Source organism: Cynocephalus volans, chromosome 4 (assembly GCF_027409185.1).
Source record: "Cynocephalus volans isolate mCynVol1 chromosome 4, mCynVol1.pri, whole genome shotgun sequence".
Classification (NCBI taxonomy): Eukaryota; Metazoa; Chordata; class Mammalia; order Dermoptera; family Cynocephalidae; genus Cynocephalus; species Cynocephalus volans.
In genome coordinates this window covers 96,735,315-96,757,896 of record NC_084463.1, presented here as the reverse complement: position 1 = coordinate 96,757,896, position 22,582 = coordinate 96,735,315, and the positions used below count along the sequence as shown (strand labels likewise).

General features: G+C 38.1%; 1 protein-coding gene across 5 annotated transcripts in view; it reads right to left on the bottom strand.

Annotated features, from left to right (window-relative positions):
• The window catches only part of ALG8 (ALG8 alpha-1,3-glucosyltransferase), a 30,616-nt gene extending 8,930 nt beyond the window's left edge, over nucleotides 1-21,686 (bottom strand). For 2 of the 5 annotated variants that reach the window (XM_063093282.1, XM_063093279.1), the window contains exons 1-8: nucleotides 21,580-21,674; nucleotides 13,253-13,331; nucleotides 8,825-9,018; nucleotides 6,616-6,725; nucleotides 5,305-5,372; nucleotides 3,105-3,231; nucleotides 2,633-2,736; nucleotides 1,529-1,649 (exon numbers count right to left, since the gene is read on the bottom strand). In XM_063093282.1, coding sequence (XP_062949352.1) covers nucleotides 1,529-1,649; nucleotides 2,633-2,736; nucleotides 3,105-3,231; nucleotides 5,305-5,372; nucleotides 6,616-6,725; nucleotides 8,825-9,018; nucleotides 13,253-13,331; nucleotides 21,580-21,674 — 898 coding nt within the window. Of the gene's footprint in view, nucleotides 1-1,528; nucleotides 1,650-2,632; nucleotides 2,737-3,104; nucleotides 3,232-5,304; nucleotides 5,373-6,615; nucleotides 6,726-8,824; nucleotides 9,019-13,252; nucleotides 13,332-21,579 lie in introns of all 5 variants that reach the window. The other 3 variants (XM_063093281.1, XM_063093283.1, XM_063093278.1) reach the window with 3 other exon arrangements.
• Nucleotides 21,687-22,582: the final 896 nt, after the last annotated feature.

Genomic DNA, 22,582 nt, shown 5'->3' with positions numbered 1-22,582 from the left:
CTCCACAAAGCCCATTCCAGAGAGACAGAAGAAGCATCTGCTCTATGATAATACTGGGGGACCTGAACACACCTCTCAGCATTGGACAGATCATCTAGGCAACAAATTAACAGAGTAATCATTACTCTTTTAGAAGGAGAGAAGAAATCTAGGGTTATCAGAGTTGGAAGAGGGGAGGGAGAAGGGGTTGGGGAGAGATTGGACAAGGGGCATAAAGAATAATTATGATTTGTAACAATATATACACAAGTAGTGTTGATTTGATCAACACATGAGCCCCCAAAATATGTATAATCAATTATGATTCAATAAAAATTAAAAACAAAAAACACAAAAAAGAAATTACTTTGTAAGAATGCCATGTACACAAAGGCTGGATTCACAGTGAGTGAGGGATAATATAACATTATGACTTTCTATAGTTCATATCAAAAGCAGTAATAACAGCCAATAGGCATTTAGCATCTACCATGTGCCAAGGGCTTTGTAGCCATTACTTTTAGCCCCCTGAGGCACAGAGAGATGGAGTAACTTGCCTGAAGTCACACAACTAATACATGGTAGAACTAAACTCAGGTCTGTCTGGCTCCAAAGTCCCTGCTACTGATAACCCAGCACTTCTTTACTCTTCATTTTGTTCCTCACAACATGCTGCATAAGAACAGTAGCCCCCTAGCATAGGGAGGAGAGTAAGAATAGAGGAATCAAATGAATGGTCAGTGACACACAGCCAGCAATTTTTGGAGATGAGCCTCCAAACCAAGTCATCAGACTCTAGATCAGGAGTCAACAAACTATATAGCCCAAAGGCCAAATCCAGCCTGTCACCTGTTTTTGCACAACACTAAAGCTATGAATGGTTTTTACATTTTAAAAGGGTTATAAACAAAAAAACAAAAACACTGTGTGTGGACTGCAGAGGCTTAAATATTTACTATTACAGAAAAAGTCTGCTGATCACTGCTCTTGATCCTGCCATTTTCCCACCAAGCTAGGCTCTATTCACAAATAAGAGACTGTTGAGTTATTCTAAAGTGAGTTATTTTTAGGAGAACAATCTCAAGGCATAAATTATTTTTCATTACAATCCAAACTTAAAAAGCATAGCTTTTCATTTCTTCTCATCTCATGCTAAAATGCACAGTTATCACTTTAGTGGTTTAATACCCAGAGTCACAACTTACATATTCTTCTTTCTTGCTTTTTCATATATTTAAGTACAAAAGTAGGGTTAACTCTGCTGAATAATGTTTTACTTAATGCAGAACTTACCTTTAAAAATTGTCTAATTTTTTTTCCCCAAGGAAAGAACAACCTCATTACCACAAGGAGCTTTTATAAGGAATGCAGTCTGTTTACTGCACTAAAGCCTCAGTCCCCAAAACTGCTCTCTCCTGTTCATCCTGAGAGCTGAAATGCAGGACTAGAGAGCAAACAATTCAGCCACATTCAAAACACAAAGGTTTTTCTATTTCTCGATGTGATTAGTCCTTTCAATATTCATAGTCTAAGTAAAAAGGTACCATACCAATAACAGACAGCACTTTGTCCAAAGCGTTGTACAAAGCCCAGAAGTTTGGAGCCCAATACGCATGGCAGAGGCCTCGCTTGAAAGGAAAGAGTCGAGAAAAGACTTGAGGCAGTTGGTTCTGTTAAAAAGAGAAATGAAACTGATTAAACAGTTGTCAATCTTTCCCAAACTCAAAAGGAGAACTAGGGAATTTTCTCTGGCATAGTGTGTATAAAGTTATGAGGTCTGGGTTCCAGTCTTTGTTCCTTCAAAAAAGTACTTGTATGATCCTGAGCAGTTCATAGAACCTCTTTTTTTAAAAAAAGATGACCGGTAAGAGGATCTTAACCCTTGACTTGGTGTTGTCAGCACCACACTCTCCCAAGTGAGCTAACCAGTCATCCCTATATAGGGATCCGAACCCGTGGCCTTGGTGTTATCAGCACCACTCTCCCGAGTGAGCCACGGGCTGGCCCTCACGGAATCTCTTTTTGTCTAACCTTTTCAACTGTCCAGTGGGACGAGATACATAAAAATACTTTGAATATCAGTCCACACGATTATGACATAAGTATAATATTGAGTTTACAAGGTACAAAGGAGAGTACAGACTGTAGCTTATCCAAGTCTCCTGGAGCAACTAATCAATTGTAGGGAAGACTACAAAAGATGTGGTGCTTTTCAGTTTTATTTGGAATTAAAATTGATTAGTTTATTTCAGGGTAGGGAAGAAGGGGAGAAAAGAAAAACATTTGAACATCTATTACTTTCTAGGCACTTCAGAATGTTTGCTGTCTGTGAAAGACTGCAAAATAATTGATTTTGGGGGTTACAAATAAATTTTAGCAAGTAAGTAAATTTGCAAATACAGAATCCACAAATAATGAGAATCAATTCTGTGTGTCTATGTTTGTCTAACGCCTAGTTAAACATATACATATTTGAATATGCATAAAAATGTTTGAAATAATACCACCCTATTTTTGGAGAGTCATACTGGGTAGGAGGAATAAGAAAGAAATAGCTTTTAATTTTTTCATATATTCCTGGCTTTATTACTTTTTTCTAAAAAGCAAAAAACATGTATTACTTTATTTAAAAAAAACAACAAAAAACGCTTACCAGGGCTAGGAACGGACCCAATGAAAGAGCAGAAACTAGGAAAACAACTAGTCCCAGGGATATAACACGGACAAAGCTGAAACTGTTCCATCGGATAGACCCATCTACAGGAAAGGAACATTATCATTAACCAGGAGCATGGAAGGCCATAACCTATACCATGTACTAAAATTAGAAGTATCCCCTGATAGTATACCAATCTTTTTGTTTATTTGTTTGTTTCGCAGCTAGACGATAATGGGATCTGAATCTTTGAACTTGGTGTCATCAGCACCATACCCTCCCAAGTGAGCTAACTGGCCAGCCCCCAATCTTTATGATGTGGCAAGAGCAGAGAAAAGTTGGAATGGATAAAGAGTTTATAGGATCAGTAGCTGAGATATATCATAAAACTCTCTTATCAAGCAAACCACCAACTCAACACAGTAAGAAGAAAACAAAAAACAGTTTTGGTATTATCACTAAAACTTGCCTGGTTTATTTGCAGTGAAACAGTAAGATCGTAGCAGATATACACCATAAGCTGGTGCTACATAGAGATAGATGTGCTTGAAATGTAGGAGAACAGCAAAGAGAAATGCTCCTTCCATATGCCTTTTCTAGGAGATTTAAAAGGAAATATCACTTTAAAATTCAGGATAAATGAAATGCAGTAATGTAGTATCCTGGATTGGATCCTAGAAGAGAAAAAGGATAGTGAAAAAACTGGTGAAATTCGAATGTACCAATTTAGTTTCTTAGTCTTGTTGAATGTACCATGGTTATGTAAGATGGTGACATTAGGGGAAAATGGGTGAAGGGTACAGGAACTCTCTTACTATTTTCACAACTTTTTTGTAAAGCTAAAATTATTCTAAAAAAAGTTTATTAAAAAATAGAAAAACAATACATATTTTTATTTATTTATTATTTTATTTTATTTTTTGGCAGCTGGCCAGACAATACCTATTTTTAAAGATATAGTCTGAAAACAAATGAAACATCATGTCTGGTTTTTTTTAAATAATCCTCTGTGTGTGTGTGTGTGTGTGTGTGTGTGTGTGCAGACTACCATGCTATTCTCTCTATTTCTGTATGATTTAAATTTTCTATAATAAAAAGCTTTAAAAATTCAAGGTAAATATTCTACAGGCAGTATGAGAACACAAGCAATTCCAACTAGCTTATATACTGAGTCTAGTTGGTTCACAAATTCATTAATTTCAACAAATATGTATGAAGTACTAAGCCTGATGCTGATATATAGGCTATATCCTTAGTAACAAAATACTACAAATTCTGCCTAAGGAGTTAGAGCCCAGAATTTAATTACCCCTTACAGTTTTATGATAGCTGGAGTTGATTTCCAAAGAGAAGCTGGGAATGAGAGTATGAATGGATACATATGATGCTATGCTACTAAAAGAACATTTAAATAATGTTACAGATCAGGTAACTTACCAGTGCTATCAGGCTGAAGACACCAGGTATAGCACTTGATCCTAACAAACTACCTAGGAGAGCTAAAGGTATTCTGATTAAAAAAACGAAAATGACTTGACTACAACTAAAGAAATCTGAATTCTACCTACTTCACAGGAATTTTGGAAGGATCAAATGAGATAACAGTCCTGATGTTCAGCAGGGGAAACTACCAAAGGGACCACGAAAGGTGAGGTTCCTTATTAGGTGTGCTCTAGGAGAGGGTTGGTTAGGAATAGGAATGGGATGCTTCCACATCTCTCTTCCCCAAGTTTATTACTTATTTAAGATCCAGATTAAGGTCTAACTGATTCTATAGTCAAATTTTAGTTCATTTATTCAACAACCATCCAACAGTCATTCATTAAATACTAATTATCTTCCAAGCACTATGTGGCTTTTAATGAGTAAAGGAGAAAAAAAGTTTATCCAGACATTTACAGTTGACAAAGAGCTTTAAAACAGATTATCCAATTTGATCTTTCCGAAGTCCCTGTGAGGTAGGTACCCCCATTTTACAAATAAGAATGTAAGGGTAAATCTCTTTTTATAGACGAGAAAACTGAAGCCAAGGGTTAAATGACTTGCCTTTGGTTAATGGTTCCCAAACCTGACATGTATCAAAATTCCTTAGAGTCCTAAACACTCAGAGATTTTGATTCAGAAGGGTGACCCAGAAATCTGAATTTCTGATTTCCTCCTCTATAAAAGGAGGATAATAATTATAACAACTTCACAGAATGTTTGTGAGGTTTACTCAGTAAGATATTATATGTAATGTATCTAATCTAAAGCAGCCAATGCATTTCAGTCACCTTTAAGTCACACATCTAAATTCATATTTTCCATTACACTATACTACCTGCTTCTGATGGTAAAGCACTGTCATCATAATTATTACATTATAAAAACTGCTGGAGATTTCATTCTTGCATAAATGATTTCATTCTTACATACATTTACATAAAACTAAAGTTTAATTCAGGCCTGCCACACTCTAATAAGTTTTTAGAGTATAATTTTGTCATCTGTAGAATGAAGATAATTATTGTCAAAAGAGGAGATGGAATTTGTGAGAAATATCCAATAAAACTATCTATAGCACTTGGCAACTCAAAACAGTTGGTCAAATAAATTTACCTATCACCCACAACACTGTTGCCTTCACAAGCTAAAAACTGAAGGGGAAAAAAATATAATCTTGTGTTTACCTGAAATAATCGTGCAATGGAGAGTAGCATTAATCCAAATAAAAAACCATTGTACTGGAAATGAATATCTGGACTTAATGTCAAGGAAAGGCAACAGAAGATACCAAAATCATAATGAATTGTGCCAGTCCATTGAATATAGAAATTGTAAATGTAGTGTGCTGCCTTGTAACACCAAGGTCAAGGGTCTGGATCCCCATACTGGCCAGCCGCTGCCAAAAAAAAGAGAAAGAAATTGCAAATGCTTTTGTTTTTTCTTCTTTGTTTTGTTTTTGTTTCTTTCTTAATAGGTAAATTGAAGACAAAAATATTACTACTAGTTTGGACTTTTCAAAAATGTGCTTTCTGTAAACAAAGTCAAATCCTGGACAAACTCTTTAACTAAAACTTATGTTTAAGAAGAAAAACTGAAAACTTGCCCATGTTTTTTCTACCTTAAATGTCCAGCAGCTAAGGGGCAAGAAGTTTTTGTTTTGTTTCGTTCTTTTAGAAAGAGGAATGAGAAAGGAAGAGACCTAACAGCTACTGTAGGTCACTAGCATGTACTCCCTTGGACTCTATTGTTTACAGTATGTACACAAGTCTATTATTAAGCTTCACTACGAACCTGTGAGGTAGTTAGAATTATCTTCTTTTGAGATAGTTTAGAGATAAGAAAATTAAGACTCACAAGATGTTAATCTACCCATGGCCCTACAGCTATGTAACTAAGATCTGAGTCCAAGTCAGACTGAAACCAAAGTCTGGGTGTTCTCCTCCACATCAGGCTACCTCTATGAAAATCGAAAAATATTAGGCTTGTATCATTAGGATTTTAATTACATTCAAATCCTTTAAATTTAAGAACTTTGCCTGTTCACATGTTGTAAGCCAAAATGGTAGAAAAGCATGCAGGCCTTACTATTCCCACATGCAACATTGTAATATGCCCTTTCCTACTGAATGTATTTAGAATAATATATGATAAAACTATTTAATATATATGTATTAATCTAAAGACAGTTAACAAATCTCATTATATTGTTTTACTGATGGTTTAAATGGTTCTCACATACTGCCACTAACTTTCTGGGACAAAGTGCTTTAACAATCAAAGTCCAGTAAAGTTGGGCAGAGACCACAGTTTTAAGAGCCCACATACGGGCCGGCCCGTGGCTCACTCAGGAGAGTGCGGTGCTGATAAGAGCCCACATACTTACCCCACACTTTTTAAAAAGCAGCTCACATTTCACAGTCATCATTATAGAAAGAAACTTACATTAGCATATATCGGAATAAGTAAGGGAATAGCACACAGAATATCAAGGATACGGTCCACAATTAACAACCCGAAGTTCCACAGCAGTAATACCGATAGAATAAACTTTGGCTTCTCTGTAAGTTCTTTACTTGCTTTTTTCCCATCAATGCATTTACAGCACCTACATTGAAACACCAGGAAAGAAACAGAAACAACTCTGATATTCATTAAAACATCACAATACTTCTTCAGAGTACATTATGATATATTTTATTAGCCATTCCTGACAAACTGTTCATACCAGTCTTGATTTCTTAAAAAGGTGGCAGCTAAAACAAAGACTTCAGGGCCAGTTTCAATTCCCTTTCTCAGCTATGCTGATCTGAAACAAAGTCCTCATTTTACAAAACTAAAAATAAAAACCAGTTATCTCAGCTGGTTAAGGCATGGTGGTGATAACACCAAGGTCTAGGGTTCCATCCCTGTGCTAGCCAACTGCCAAAAAAAAAATCCTTACTTTTGGGTTTTAGGTTGGCTGGTTTTTAGGGTTTTTTTTTGGTGGCTGGCTTGTACGAGGATCGAACCCTGTACCTTACTGCTATCAGCACTGCCCTCTAACCAACTCAGCTAATGGGCCAGCCCCAAAAGTAAGGATTTTGAAAATTGAGAGGGCACATGCTATTTCTGCCCTTATGAGTAAAAAATATAGACCAGCGTGATTTAGTACTCTAAATTACATATCTTCATACCAGCCAAATTAAGAACAGAGCTGCAAACTTGCCGTTCCTGACTGTTGAAGAAACAAACAAAAAAAATCTATGTAAAAATGTATGTTATTTAAATATTGAGATATATTATTAAGTGCCAACAGCAGGTGACAAAACAGTCTGATATCATTTTTATTTCATAAAAATTATATTCAGACACAGAAAAGACTGAATAATATGCATCAAAATGTTAATAGTGGTAACTAAAGGTGGGGGAATGTGGGTCATCTTTGCTGTGTGTGCGCTTTCCCATTTTGACAGTGATGATGTATTATTCTATAAAAATAATATGTTTAAAATGTGTTACATTTGAATATTGGCAAATTCTAAAAGCAAAGAAATCTAAAACAAATAATAGAGTCAATTAAAGAGGGACTAGCAAAGGTATCCTACTTTTCCCCCAGGGAGACTCAGTTTCCTCATGAATAGAGATAATAACCTTATAGAGTAATTGAGAAAATTAAATTTTAATGTATACATAGTGCCTGGTTCTAGGAACTGGCACATAGATTTCAACAGTCTTAGTAACTGCTCCATCTACTTTGCAGGTGGAAATGGATTCTACTCCTTTTCCCTTTCTGCTCATACACTTTCCCTAAGAGCTTGAATTCAAACATTTTGAGTTAAAAGAAGTGTACTACAAATCACCTTCCCTTCCAACTCTTGCTAGGTTATAAATAGACTGAAAGTTAGGGTGTCAAACAGGAGTTACTCAATGAGAATGAGCAGGGGTTAAGACATTCTCAAGAGACTCTTTTCCTGATAAAAACAATCCATTTATGACAAGGGTCACTGAATAGATACCAGTTACTGCTCTGTCATGATCACAACTGCAGGCTTAGGACAAAATGGAAACCAACATTAAGTGAAAACTTAATACTTGGAAGTCACTGTGCAAGACATTCTGTATATGTGTATTCAACTACTTAAAATGAATTTTTAAGTAAAAGATGTAAAACATAAAAATACAAAACATAAACATAACTTAAAATAATGAAGAGTATTCATGAAGGAAAGAATCTAGAAACAACTAAAAGGACTAAGATTTCTGACTTTATGGGAACGTAAGCTCCGTAAGCACAGACTTCGGTCATTAGCACAATGAATATGTGTGCACGAGTGTGCATGTACTGTGTATATGAATGTGTATCCTAAAGAACTGGGCAGGTCACAGAAGCCTTTGGGGGGCTGCTGAAAGGAAGGAAAGAAAAGCATATGGAGCTATTCTAGGTGGGAGAAATGTCCCTGGAACTCTACTTAAATTCGCAGCATTTACAATCTCTTGTTCTGCCTCTAACTTATAACCCCACCTTATCCCCATTCTTCCAAAAGATTCAGCTACATTGCTTACTGTAAATACTCATGTAGTTTAAAGCACAGCACAGTTTTTCATTAGTCTAGCATTTGCTATTATATGAACTTTGTTTCCCCTACATTAGGAATAAGTTAATACTATTTAATGCTATAGTATTTCCTAACACCTTCCACACAAAATGACATTCCCCAGACTTACTCGTGGACAGCATACACAAAGAGTGCATCTGTAAAAATGACGGAAAATCTCTGGAAAAGTATGGTCTGTGGGCTGGAGTAATTCAGATTATGGACATTCAGCATCTCTTGATCAAAATATTTGGCAACATGTGACAGCACATACTCCAACCATGCAAAAAAAGGGGGGTAATCCAAGGTCCACTCTGAAGTTGCCTGTGATAAAAATGGACGATAAAACATATCCTAAGTAACTGAATAAAAAAAGGTGGTGTAAAGATTTAAAATTTTTCTTTTTCTGGCCTTTCAAAAAGCATAATAAAATGAAATCACATTTAAAATACGCCCTACATTAATAGAGCAATTTCTATGTAAGCCTGAGCAGAACACTAAAACCTGTCTTACAAGTTACTTAATATGGTCTTCAATTTCCTTAAATAGAGTCAACTATACTTTAAAGGAAATTAATCTGAAACCTTGAAATAATAAACTTGGTCATGACATGGTTCTACTCATCTCAATACAAAAGGGAGCTACAACATAACAAATGACTCACCTGCTTGGGTTCAAGTTCTGTACCAGAGACTCAATTTCTCTATTTGTAACATAAGGTATTATGAAGGTTAACTGAGATAATACATACGAAATATATTTATAAACAACAAAATGCTACACAAAACGCTACTTATCTTTTGTTTCACTAGGTTATGAGATCCTTGAGAGTACAAACCACCCTTTGTCATTTTGTATCCTGAGCATTCAGTAAGTGCCTGATCATTAATTAAATGAACAGTCATTAATGAGTAAATGAAAATAAACATGAAAAATATACAAACTTTAGAATATTTAATATATGTGTATACACACAGACTTTTTTTTTTTTTTTTTTGGCAGCTGGCTGTTATCATAGAATATTATACTTTGTTAGATTTCTCCTAAGTCTTGGTTTTCTTATCTATACAACAAGGATGGTTATAATACTCATGGGTCATTGTATTTCATTTTATACATATGTGTAAAATACAATATATATAGTATTGAACTAGATACAAACTATCAATAAATACTGTTTTTATCATCATTTAAAAAATTATTACTATTATTGTAGGATGTCCCTAAAATTAAACCTAGGCCTTGCACCTGAAAGAGCTGAAACAGTAATCATAATCTCCCTACACTGTATTTGTTGCTCTTTTCCATGGAAAACTCCTCTCTCTCTGGAAGTGCACTATGGGTTCACTGGGTACTAAGTAGGCCCACAGATACTACTGTTTAGGGTCTTTCTGTGATATAAAATGAGGTGAGAGAGACTCAGACAAACTACTTGTTAGCTCTCTTGTTTCTTATGATGATGAATGACAACCGTAGGTCCTAAGAAGAAGTAGCCTGCTTAGTCCCCCAAATGTATAAAATCCAGAAGCTTACATGACCTAAGACAAACCCAGGAGCTCTCTGTCTAGGGCACTCTGGCTGTGAAACCACCCATTAAATCTTACTTAATGAAAAACTTCCTCTCTAATCCCAAGTCTCTAATGTGAGGTGTAAACATGACAAGCCACTGAATTGTGGAAAGAAAAATTAGAAACTCTACTTTTAAATTTCTATTTTTAATAGGATATTAATAGAGCAGTGACTTTATAATCTATAAATAAAGATATATTGGGTAGAAAATGCTCAAAGATAATTCTTTACTAAGATATGGACAGTCAAAAGACAGTTTTTAAATTCTTGTTCATGTAATTCTAAGAAATTCAACATCAGTTTATACTTCACTAACATCTGTACTTTCCAGCTTCGATTTTATTTATTTTTTAAACTTTAAATTTAATTTATTTTTTGGTGGCTTGCCAGTATGGGCATCCAAACCTGTGACCTTGAGGTTATAAAGCTGTGCTCTAACCAACTGAGCTAACTGGCCAGCTCCCAACTTCAACTTTAAAAGTTAGAGTTCATTCTACCCTTAAAGAGCCATTATTTTATTGAAGCCTAAAAATTTTTCCTACTTTATTTTACTGACATATTTATATATTTTTAAAATGGGGAACAGGAAGCATTAAAAGAATTGGGGTGCTGCCTGAAATAAGGCCATTTTTCTAAAATAAAGTGTCCTTGTTCTTCCTCTGCTATTCCCAATCATCCCACACTTCTCAGAGGGTCTCTGTGTACCACCCCCCCACACACAAAGACTTTGCAAACTAGGCCTAGAAGGCCCTCTTGATCTCAAGGATTTCCATCTGGGGCCACTCTTTTACCTAAACAGCTTTTGGGAAGCCAGGGAAACTTTTAGCTAATATTTCCTCCCAAGTGAACAGTTCAGTCACTTAACTAAGAGGAGGTAAAGATGGGACTCAAATCTGGGTCTCCTGACTCCAAATCCATTAGCTCAGGAAGCTACTACAACAGAGCTATTTTTTCAAATATTGAAACATCCAACCTGCACATAAGAAGATTCAAAACAAATGTATTCATCCAACAAATATTTATTAAGGGACTTTTTTGGTGTCTTTCTCAACCAGTCGACCAATCCAATTTGAGGCCAGAGGAAAAAGATAAAATCACAGATAAGGTAGGCTCCACAAAGCAATCCAATCTCCACATGTCCACTCTCCAAATATGGCATAAAAACCCTACTTGATCTGATTGGATACACCTCTTCTGCCTCATCTCCTACTATGAACCTCCTCGCCAACCATGTGGTTTTGTTGTTGTTGTTATCGTTGAGGAGGGCAGGAAGAACAAGGAAGTATACCTCCAAATCTCTTTTATATAAACCTCTTCTATCGAAAACAAACAGAGCCAGCTGCCAAAGATAAAAAATAAACTAAAACAGACATCGGAGACACCTCTGACTTAAATAGTTTTAGGAGTCCTAAGATAACAGGTAGTAATGAAAGTTATAGGAGTAATGAGAAAACACACGAAAAGTATCATAGAATTAAAAGAGAAAAGGACACAAATAGAATCCCAGAGAGTACCAGCTTTTTAAGGGGTGTGTAGATGAAGAAGAGTTAGCAAAGGAGACAAAGGAACAGTCAGAGAGAAAGGGAGAAATGGCAAGACAGGAGACTGCCTTTTCATTTATAGGCTGATTATAATAAATACCAACATATTATATTAATAATGCTAATTATTAATAACTCTTAATAATGTCTACTGAGCACTTTTGTTTCAAGCACTGTGCTAAGTGCTTCATGTATATTATGTCCATTTCATCTTAATAATTATTTATTATCATTTCATAATTGGGGACATTGAGTCTATGAGAGGTCAAGCAGATTGCCCATGGTCACCCAGCATGGCCAGTAAGTGGCAGAGTTGAAAGTCAAACCCAGATAGTCTGAAACTATAGCCCCAACTCTTGACCACTAGACCACATATTAGTCTTCTAGTTGGTACACATACATGCAAATTGAAATATTTCACATTAATCACTTAAAGTTCCTTAGCATTCCTATGAAATATTTATAATGTTATATGTGAGAATGAACTTAGTCACTGAAGGGGACAATTGTTCTTAAGCTTTCTCAGTACAAAGGACTATTCTGACTCAGCCAAAAAAAACAAAAAGCAACAACAAATTCACAGAAAACTTGTCTTAAAAAATATCTCCCTGACAGCAGAGTGCTGATTTTGATCAAGACATTTCTGAGGTAAAGTCTATTTTTCATGAAGTGTAACATACAATTTAGTAATTCATACTGGAAATGAAAATACAGACATGGTTTTTATAAATAATAATTGGTGAGAATGATTTATACACTACCCGATGCCTACACATCACATTTGTTCATTTCTTTGCTCATAAAAACACAAAATGTTAGGGATATAGACAAGATCTTAGGAAGGATTCATTCTAAATACCCATGTGCCAGATGAAAAACTAAGGCACAGAGAAATGAAGTATCTTTTCTCTGACTAGCTAACTAGTTAGTGACAAAGCCAGGCCTAGAATCCAATTTTTTCTCTTTTCCAATCCAATGTTCTTTCAAAAAGAGTGTGTCAGATATTATAATTCCCAATTTATAGACTGGGAAACTCATTTTGAAGTAAGGGGATTCTGACACTATTAGGGAACAGGTGTCAGAGTCCCCTTACTTCAAAATTGTGTTCTTTCCCCAATTCTGCCCTCTCACTTATGTCAGAGGGCAGAATTGGGGAAAGAACACAATTTTTATAAAGACTAATTAGACCCATGATTGCATGGAAAGCTGGTTTTTTTTTTTTTTGTCTTTTTTTCGTGACCGGCACTCAGCCAGTGAGTGCACTGGTCATTCCTATATAGGATCCGAACCCGCGGCGGGAGCGTCGCCGCGCTCCCAGCGCAGCACTCTACCGAGTGCGCCACGGGCTCGGCCCAGGAAAGCTGTTTTAATATCAATAATGTTTACATAGTTTCACACACCATCTTAAAAAAAAAACCAATAACCAAAAAGGTCAAAATAAAACTTACCTCATAATACCACTGTGATATTGGCAAACTGTGAGTGATAGCAAGCCAGTTTCGGTGTACTTCAAAATCTGTGGAATGGCTACTCGAAGCAATTAGATCAATAATGAGATTATGCAACATTTATCAATTTCTAATTTCCATAATTATGCTTTTAAATGGACAGAACCCCCTACACAGTCACAGCTCACTTTCCTAAGGACACAAATAGGCATTACATAATTCTGAAATACCTCACTTACGTGGAGGTCAGACTTCCTTCTGGAAAGTTGTTGGGGGATCTAGAAGTCACTACAAAGGGTCTTAGCTATTTAAAAAGCTGACAAAAAGTCAATACTTTTTCTTTTTCTTTCTTTTTTTTTTTTTTTTTGGTGGCTGGCTGGTATGGGAGCCGAATCCATGACATTGTCATTACAAGGCTGCGCTCTAACCAACTGAACTAATCCCCATACATTTTCTTAAGGGAGGACCCCAGGCCCCAGAAGTGACCTCCTTTTTTTTGGTGGCTGGCCAGTATGGGGAACCAAACCCTTGATATTGCTATTACAACGTGCTCCAAACAGCCACTGTAACTGGCCAGCCCATTAGTGACCTACTCTTGCTCACAAACAATTCCAACAAAATGCATTATCTGGAAAAGGCTTCACATACAAGCTGGATCTTCAAGGGTGAGTTGGAGTTCACCTGACAGAGAAGATGAAAAAAGGCCCTTGCCATGCCTTTCCCATGTCTCCAAGTTCTCCCTGTCACTATATGTAAATATATGCAAGTATCTCTCAACTTTAGTAGAAATTTTTTGTCTTTTGCTGTACCCGACACATGAATGGGCTCAACACATTCTTGATGGATAACCACTCACCCAAGTCAACAATGAGTCTCACAGGAAAACCCAGCTGACACTTTGCGATGTTTTACATGACATTTCCACTGTGACAACTTTCTCCTAAGACTCCTAGCCAACCCCTTCTCAGTTTCAATCACAGCTTTTCCTTCCTATATTCATCCGGTAAATGCTGATGTTCCCCTAGGTTCAATTTTTGGTCCTCATTTTATACAACTTACTGTGCTCTGGACAATCTTATTCATACCTTTTGCTTCTCAGTTTCAATCACAGCTTTTCCTTCCTATATTCATCCGGTAAATGCTGATGTTCCCCTAGGTTCAATTTTTGGTCCTCATTTTATACAACTTACTGTGCTCTGGACAATCTTATTCATACCTTTTGCTTCCACTATCAAACATATAATGATGACTCCCAAATTGCAATATACAAGCTTGTTCTCTTTCCCAAGTTCTAGAGACTGACATCTCCAACTTCCTGCTGACAGTCTCACCTGAATATCCTACAGATTCCTCAAAATAACTACTCAAAACTGAAATAATGGCCCAGCAATTCCACTTCTAGGTATATATCCAACAGAAATGAATACATATGTTCACCTAAGATATGTACTATATAAGAGTGTCTAAAGCAGCACTATTTGCAATAGGCAAACAGTAGAGATAATCCAAATGTCCATGAACAGTAGAACAGCTAAATAAATTATGGGTATATTCATGGACTACTATAGGACAGCAGTTCTCAAAGTGTGATCCAGGGACTCCCAGGGAGATCCTTGGAGGGAGGACAAAACTATTTTCATAATAATACTCAGATGTAATTTGCCCTTTTTTCATTCTCATTCTCTCATGAGTATACAGTGATGTTCCAGAGGCTACATAATGTGATGTTGTCACTCTGACGACTAATGGAATTTGTGCTTGTATATTATTGTGCTTTAATGATTTCTCAGTTTTAATTTCTAAAATGATAAATACCTACTATACAGCCCACAGGGTCCTCAATGACTTTTAAGGGCTAAAGGGATCCTGACCAAAAAGTTTGAGATCTTCTGCTGTATTGTGACAAGAATGAACAAACTATAATTACATGCAACAACATACAAACAATGTTGAGTGAAAGAAGCCATACCCAAGGGAATATGTTGTATGATACTATTTGCATAAAACTCAAAATAGGCAAAATTTAACCTATGGAGTTAAAAGTCAGAATGCCAATACTGTTGGTGGGGTGGGGAAGGGATTCACTGGAGTCATGAGTAGCTTCTAATAGTATTCTACTTTATCTAGATGCTATTTACAGATGCATCCACTTTGCAAAAATTTAGTGAGCTCTACATTTATGATTTGTGCTTCGAATATATTATACTTGACTGGGTATAGAATTCTAGGTTGAAAATTTTACTTGGAATTTTGAAAGCTTGCTCCATTGGTTTTTAGTATGAAATGTTGATGTTGAGAAGGCTCATTCCTTTATGATTTTACCTTCATCTCTGGAAGTTTCTTCTTTCTATCCCTAGCAGTCTGAAATGTCTAGTGATTTATGTCTTGGGTGGGGATTTTTTTTTTTTTTTCATTCATTATGCTGGGCACTCAAGCGTCTTTCAGCTCTGGAAAATTTTATTATTTATTTGTTAATCTCCTCCCCTCTGTTTTCTTTTTCTGCAACTTTTATTAGTAGGATGCTAGATATCCTAGATTGAACTTCAAATTCTTATCTTTTCTCTCACATTTTTGGAAGACTTACTCAATTTATCCTTTTTATACAATTTTCGGGGGGGAAGGAGCAGCTGGCGGGTACAGGGATCCAAACCCTTGACCTTGGTTTATCAACACGACACTCTAACTGAGCTAACCAGTCAGCCCAATTTATCCTTTTTATTTTAATTTTGACAATGTTTTCTATTTGTAAGTACTCTTCTCTGATTATTCCTGTTTCTGTTCTATTAAAAATAGCATCTGTTCTATTTTTAAGATATATCTTTTGGCTCTCTGAAGATAGCATTCAGAAGATTTCACGGAGTTAGAAGACATTTTCTTTTATTAGTTGCACTATATTAATTTCCTTCAGTTTTTTTTTTTGGCTGTTCTTGCTATTTAGTTCCTTCCTGTTAGAAACTGTTGGAGACTTCACTTTGTGCTGACCAGGTATAGAGCGGAGAGTTTCATTAGGAGACCCCCAAAAGATGGTAAAGGTCTTTTCTCTGGGGGGTGTTTCAGTTTCTCCAGAGAATAAACCTGATTTGCTGCTTGCACTCTTGACCTGAGGGTAGAGGGATGAGGTAGAACATGGGGTGAGAAGGATGATTAACCACTCTGTGTAGATTTCCCATTAATCTGAATTTTCTGCCCTTTGCCTTACTTCTGCCTTCCACAGAACCTGGTACCTCTGAGTCTGGAGATACTCCTACTTAATTTTCTCAGAGAGGAAACCTCACCTTTAAGGGGAATAGATGCCAGTTGCTGGCATTATGGGACAGCAGATCTTTCTTTCTTTCTTCTTTTTTTTTTTTTAATGCATATTGATTGTCAATCAATTTCCCAGTTTTGAGTCCCATATATTGAAGTCTTGAACCCCTTTAGGCTTCTGCAAGGCATATAAAGTCTTTTCTTGTTTATCCTCCTCTACAAGCATGCTGAGATAAAGGTTCCTTTGCCTTGCTAAAGCCGTTACCATTCCTCCACCTGTTTTCAAAGACCTTGTTGAACTCTCATACACTGATATCTTTTATTAGGTTTATACCTAATTTATATTACTTTAACACCATTTTAGTGAACTCTTGAGAAGAGATAAGCTTTTGTAACCAGAAGCCTCATTGGTTTCCCGTTTGGACTGTGAGCAATATGAGAGAAAGACTATGTACCTCACTTTCGTGTTCTGTGTCTACTATAGTGCCTGAAACATAGCAGGTACTTAAGAAATGTTTGCTGAATTAATGGATGGACAAATGAATAAATGAACATGTCAGTGGATGGATTAAATGAACATATGAATGACAGTACAAGACTCCATAGGCACTCTTATACTTCACTATTACTAGAAGGTAGTAGGTGTAAAGACGTATGCAGAAAAGACTGTTGATTTATAATTATTGCCATGACTCTCTAAGAGAAGGCTTAATTTCATTCAGTCTACAGTTTAAAGCAGGGAAGTTTACAATAAAAGATTTTTAAAGATATCTAATAAAATGATTAAAATCTCTTACCTGTGGTATTCCCTATAGAATACTTCCTTTTTCAATGCTGACACACAAATGAGGTGTTACACATGAATATTTATAATGACATTTAGAAAAATCTAAACCAAAGCAGGAGGGAGGGGATTTTGTAGTATCAGCCATTTTTTCCCCTAATTATTGAATAAGAAGAGTAAAAGTAATTTTAACTTCTGGAAATGGTATTTGAAAATAAATGCAAAACTAAGACTAGATACATAATGCTAATAGTAAGCAACTATTTTCTTTTCTAAAAAATTACATTTAGAGTTCCTGTCAAGATGGCAGAATAGACAGTCCCCAACGTCACTCTCTCGCACAAATCAACCAATTTACAACTATAAAAATATAACAACAGCCAAGCTGGGGCCACTAGAGCTCAGAGGAAGAGGAGGAGAGACCTACAGAGTTCATGAAGGTGGGAGAAACCATGATAAGAGAAAGAAAAAACTGCTCGGAGCGTTTCGGGCTGCGGCTGCTTTAAAGCTGGAGCTGTTGAGCACGCAGAGCAGGAGCCGGCAGAAGCCGCAGCTGTGCCCTTTGAATGGAGCTGCTTGAAGGCAGCAGGGGAGAAGAGGGCCTTGGTAGTCCTCAGGACAGCAAGACCACTAATAGGGTTCCCAAGGACCCACACAGGAGCGAGGAGCCAGAACAACTGAAAAAAGGAGCCAATCAGAGGCCAGTGAGTCATCGCAAGGGACCAGCACAGGGCCTGTCCCATAGGAAGTGTTTGGAGCTTCGACGGTAGGGGAGAAGGGCCCACTGGGAGAACACTGGGACACAACAAGGACAGCCGATCTGCCCCCCAATCAGTGCAGGAACACTCAGAGGAGACTGGGCAGGAGTATAGAATTGCATGGGGTGCAGTTTGATGAAAAGACTCAGGCCCAGATCAGAGTTTCTATACAACCCAGGTGCACCAGGTCCCTGGAGAGCCAGAAGTACCTATTAAGGTCAACTATTAAACCCTGAGCTACACAAAAAGCCTTCCCTAGGTAATCAGCAGCAAAGCATCAATTTAGCTCAACCATGGAGCTCAAGTACTGGTTCCCACAGGAAGTTCCCCCATTTTAGAAGTAAGCAAAGGACAAAAAATTAGCTCCAGCCCAGGCATACCACCAGCATCTTGGGCCCACCAGGAGACCCAGGGCATCGGGCTGGGGACCATACCCCCCAACAACCAGGCACACCACCAGTGCCAAGGAGCATGCCAAAAACATCACCTCCATGTGGGTGGCCCACCACAGCTACCACTGTAACCACAGCTGCCACAAAAGTGGCTAGACATCAGAACCACCATGCAGATGGTCCACCAGCTATTGGAGTGCATTGACACAAGAAGAGTCACCGGCAGAGACCAAAGAAAAGAAGATGTCTCTATCCACAAAGCCCATTCCATAGAGACAAGAGAAGAATTTGCTCTATGATAATATTGGGGGACCTGATCACATGTCTCGGCATGGGACAGATCATCTAAGCAACAAATCAACAGAGTAACCATTACTCTTTTAGAAGGGGAGAAGAAATCTAGGGTTATCAGAGGTGGGAGCAGGAAGAGAGAAGGGGTTGGGGAGAGATTGGACAAGGGGCATAAAGAATAAGAACGATTTGTAACAATATATATGCAAGTAATATTGATTTGATCAACATATGTCAATATTGAATCCCAAAAATATGTATAATCAATTCTGATTCAATTAAAAAAAATTATATTTAAAAAACTACCATCATCTCTTACTTGTCCTATGATAGTTTCCTAACTGAACTTCCCATATTCACTCTGGCCCTTCTTTAATCCCTCCATAACATCGCACCCAAATCACAAATGTCATCTCACATTTTAACATAGCTCATAAGATCTTTGTTTGATCTTGCCCATTCACCTTTTCCCTCTGCCTGGAACACTCCCTACCCCTATAGGGTAGGTACTGTAACTTTTACCATTTTACAGATGGGGGAGGTGAGGCTTAGAGAAGTTAAGTAGCTTGCCCTAAGTCATGCAGCCAGTTGAGCGGCAGAGCCAGATTCCAACCTAGACAATCTGACTCCACAGCTGTGGCTTTTAAACCACCAAATGTCTCCAGGTTAGCTGTCATTTTCTCTAGGAATCCTTCCTGACCTCAAGATAGTGTCATGATCTCTTTCTCCAAAATAAATTTTCAATTTGTCTATTTCTGTCTTCAATGTCCAACTTACCACTGTCCCTCACCTGGATTTTTTCAACATGCCCCTAAACAGCCTTCCTAATTCTACTTCTGCCTACTCCAATCAGTTATACAGCAGCCAAAGAAATACTTTATAAATGCAAACACTTTCCACTGAACTTAGAATAAAATCCAAACTTTTCATACTAGCTGTATAAGCTCCTGCATGATTTGGACCCAGCCTATCTTTCCAATTTCATCCTGCATGCTACCCTCCCTGTTGCTTATTACATTCCAGATATGCTGGCCTTATTCTAATTACCTAAATATGCCAAGTTTTCCTCACCATGGGGCCTTTGTTCATACAGTACTCTCTTTCAGATATGTTCTATACACACACCATATTCTTTGTACAGATGGCACCCCCCTCTCTCTCGTACTTTAGGCCTCCAATTATACGTCGCTCCTCAGAGACATTCCTGATACCCAAACTAAAGTAAATCCTTCTTGTTAGTCCCCTTATAGGACCCTATTATTTTCCTTCATAACACTTTACACAGATTGTAGTTATGTAATTACATATTTACTTTGATTTGTTTCTGGAACTGTTATCCATCCTAAACTACACTCTTCATAGGATTATGGGTCATGTCCATTTTGTCCTCCCCTCTAATGCCTGGCCACAGTACCTGGTACATAATAAAGAAGTTAGTAAACATTTTGTTGAATACATTTGGTTTTATCCTGTAGCTTCCCTCTCACATCCCAGGAGTTCTCAGTTTGAGAAGCAGAGCATTAACTACAACTATATACCTTCTTAATCCTGGACTGAGAGCAGTATTGAAAATAACAACTCCAAGGATACATTTCTAGGCTGAAGTAACTAAATCAAGAAATAGACTTTATATGCACAGACCTACAGTTAAAAAAAAAAAAATCCCTTTCATTCTGATGTGAGGAATTTCCTACATTTTAGAAAGGTTTTTCTAATTTGTTTTTAAAATGGAAAGATGTTCCTTATTTGCTTTCAGTTATGCAGAAAGTTCAAGTGACCAACCCCTTCTTTTCCCAAGTCCCTGTAAGTCATTTTGCTGAACCTACATATACATTTCATTGTTTATATAGTTACATATACACATCAATATGGATGTACATTCTATACATAGAGCTGTCCCATGCCAAACAAGAGATCATCAAAAGGATACAAACCCTAAACTAGGAAGTGAAGGAATCTGGAGGAAAGGGAGAAAAGGTATGAGGGGAAAGAGAAAAGAGGCAGGATGAAGGGAAGGCAGAAGCTAATATTAATATTGAATACAAATCGTACACACATCACCATTTGGTGGTTGCTTCCTGCTTCCCATACTTTCAGTCTTGGCCCTGAATCCATTTTTCACACAACAGTCTGACTATGGCCTTCATAACCCTGTGTGATCTGGCCCCTGCCTACCTCATCCTGTGCCATTCTTCTCCTGCCTTACTGCTCTTCAGCCACAGTGGCCACTCTTTGTTCCTAGAATGCTCTGAGTTCTTTCCTACCACAGGACCTTTGCACTTACTCTTCCCTATGCATGAATTGCTTTCCACATTGCTTAGTCTCTTTCATCCTTTGGATTTTAACTCAAACATCACCTCCTAAAAGGGAAGTAAAGCCCTGACACTCTCTATTTCCCTTATAGATATCACAATCCGAAACTTTACTGTTTGTCTATCTGCCCCCACCAACTCCATTAAGAGCAAGGACAAGAAATGTCTTGCTCACCACTGCATCTTCCGGATTTAAAACAGTGCCTAGTGCTATAGGCAGCTGATAATATTGGCTGGAAGGAACGGTAGAAGTGAGTGTTTTTAATCTGCATATCAAGGATGAGGGGCCTGAGGCTCCGAAACGTTAGAGTGACTTGTCGCAAGTCAGACAGTGCCAGGCCTGAACCCGGCTGGCCAGTGATATGTTCTATTTCACAGGTAAAGTTAACAATCGGCAGAGTGGGAATCTTAGCAAGAGCGAGGTGGTGACCACACGACCTAAAGTTCCCTTTCCTCCTCATACCCAGGGATATCCACACTTGTCTCCCGCCCTGCCCAACCGCGGGGCTTCCCCGCCCAATCCCTGGCGATGCGGGTCCCTTACTAGGTGGGGATGAGAAGGCATTTGAGGAGAGTCACCCCGAGCGCCAAAGCCGAAAACCAATTTCCACCACCCGTTGCACCTCCGAGCGCCGCCATTGCTGCAGCACCGCCCGCATCCGGCCAAGTTGAGCCAAATCCCAGCTCCCGCGCATGCGGAGAACGCCCTCTGAGGTGCGGCCCGCGAGCCGCGCGCATGCGCCCAGCCGCTCAGCCAGCCGGAGGACCGGGCTCAGGCATTTAAACTTCCCGCCCACCGTGCTTTCATCATCTCTCCCGACTCTCCGGCCTGAGAGTGCTCCACTGCGCCTGCGCAGGCCTTTGCGGCTACCGATTGAGTTTTATTTGCTAGTTCATACTTCCATTCAAATAATGGCTGGTCTTCTGCTCTGAGTCTTGATTTTGCCTGGCGTTGGGGGTACCTAGGTGAGAAAAAACTTTCTTACCGTAGAGACGTTCCCGTGCCAGTGGAGGAGACTCAGAATTGTTACCTGAGAGTTACAGCACAGAAAAGCACTTGAGAGTACTGCAGGGGCGCCCAACCTGGACGCCTGAACTGGAGTATTAGAGCCAGGTGGAAAATGGCATGAGCAAAGATACAGAAGTGAAAAACATTCTGTGTTTCTGGAACTCTGAGGTAGGTTCTTGGCACTGCAGTTGCCTGAGTGGAACCCATCCTGGAGGCAGGCTAGTTTGTAGTGCTTCTCACACTTAATGAACAAATAACCTAAGGATCTTGTTAAAATTCAGATTCTGATTCAGTAGCCCTAACAAAATTCTAGATCGTGTCAGTGCTGTTGGTACCTGAGCACAAGGGCTGAGACACATGCAATGGAATTAGTCTTGACTCCACATTGTGCTGTGTGATCTTGGACAAATCCAAGATTTAAACTCTCTAAACCTGTTTCCTTTTTTTGTAAATAGGAGATAAAAATGATTTCTGCTTCATAAAGTGGTTGTGAAGTTTAAATGAGAAGGCATGTAAATTTCTTGATATGCTGGCAGAA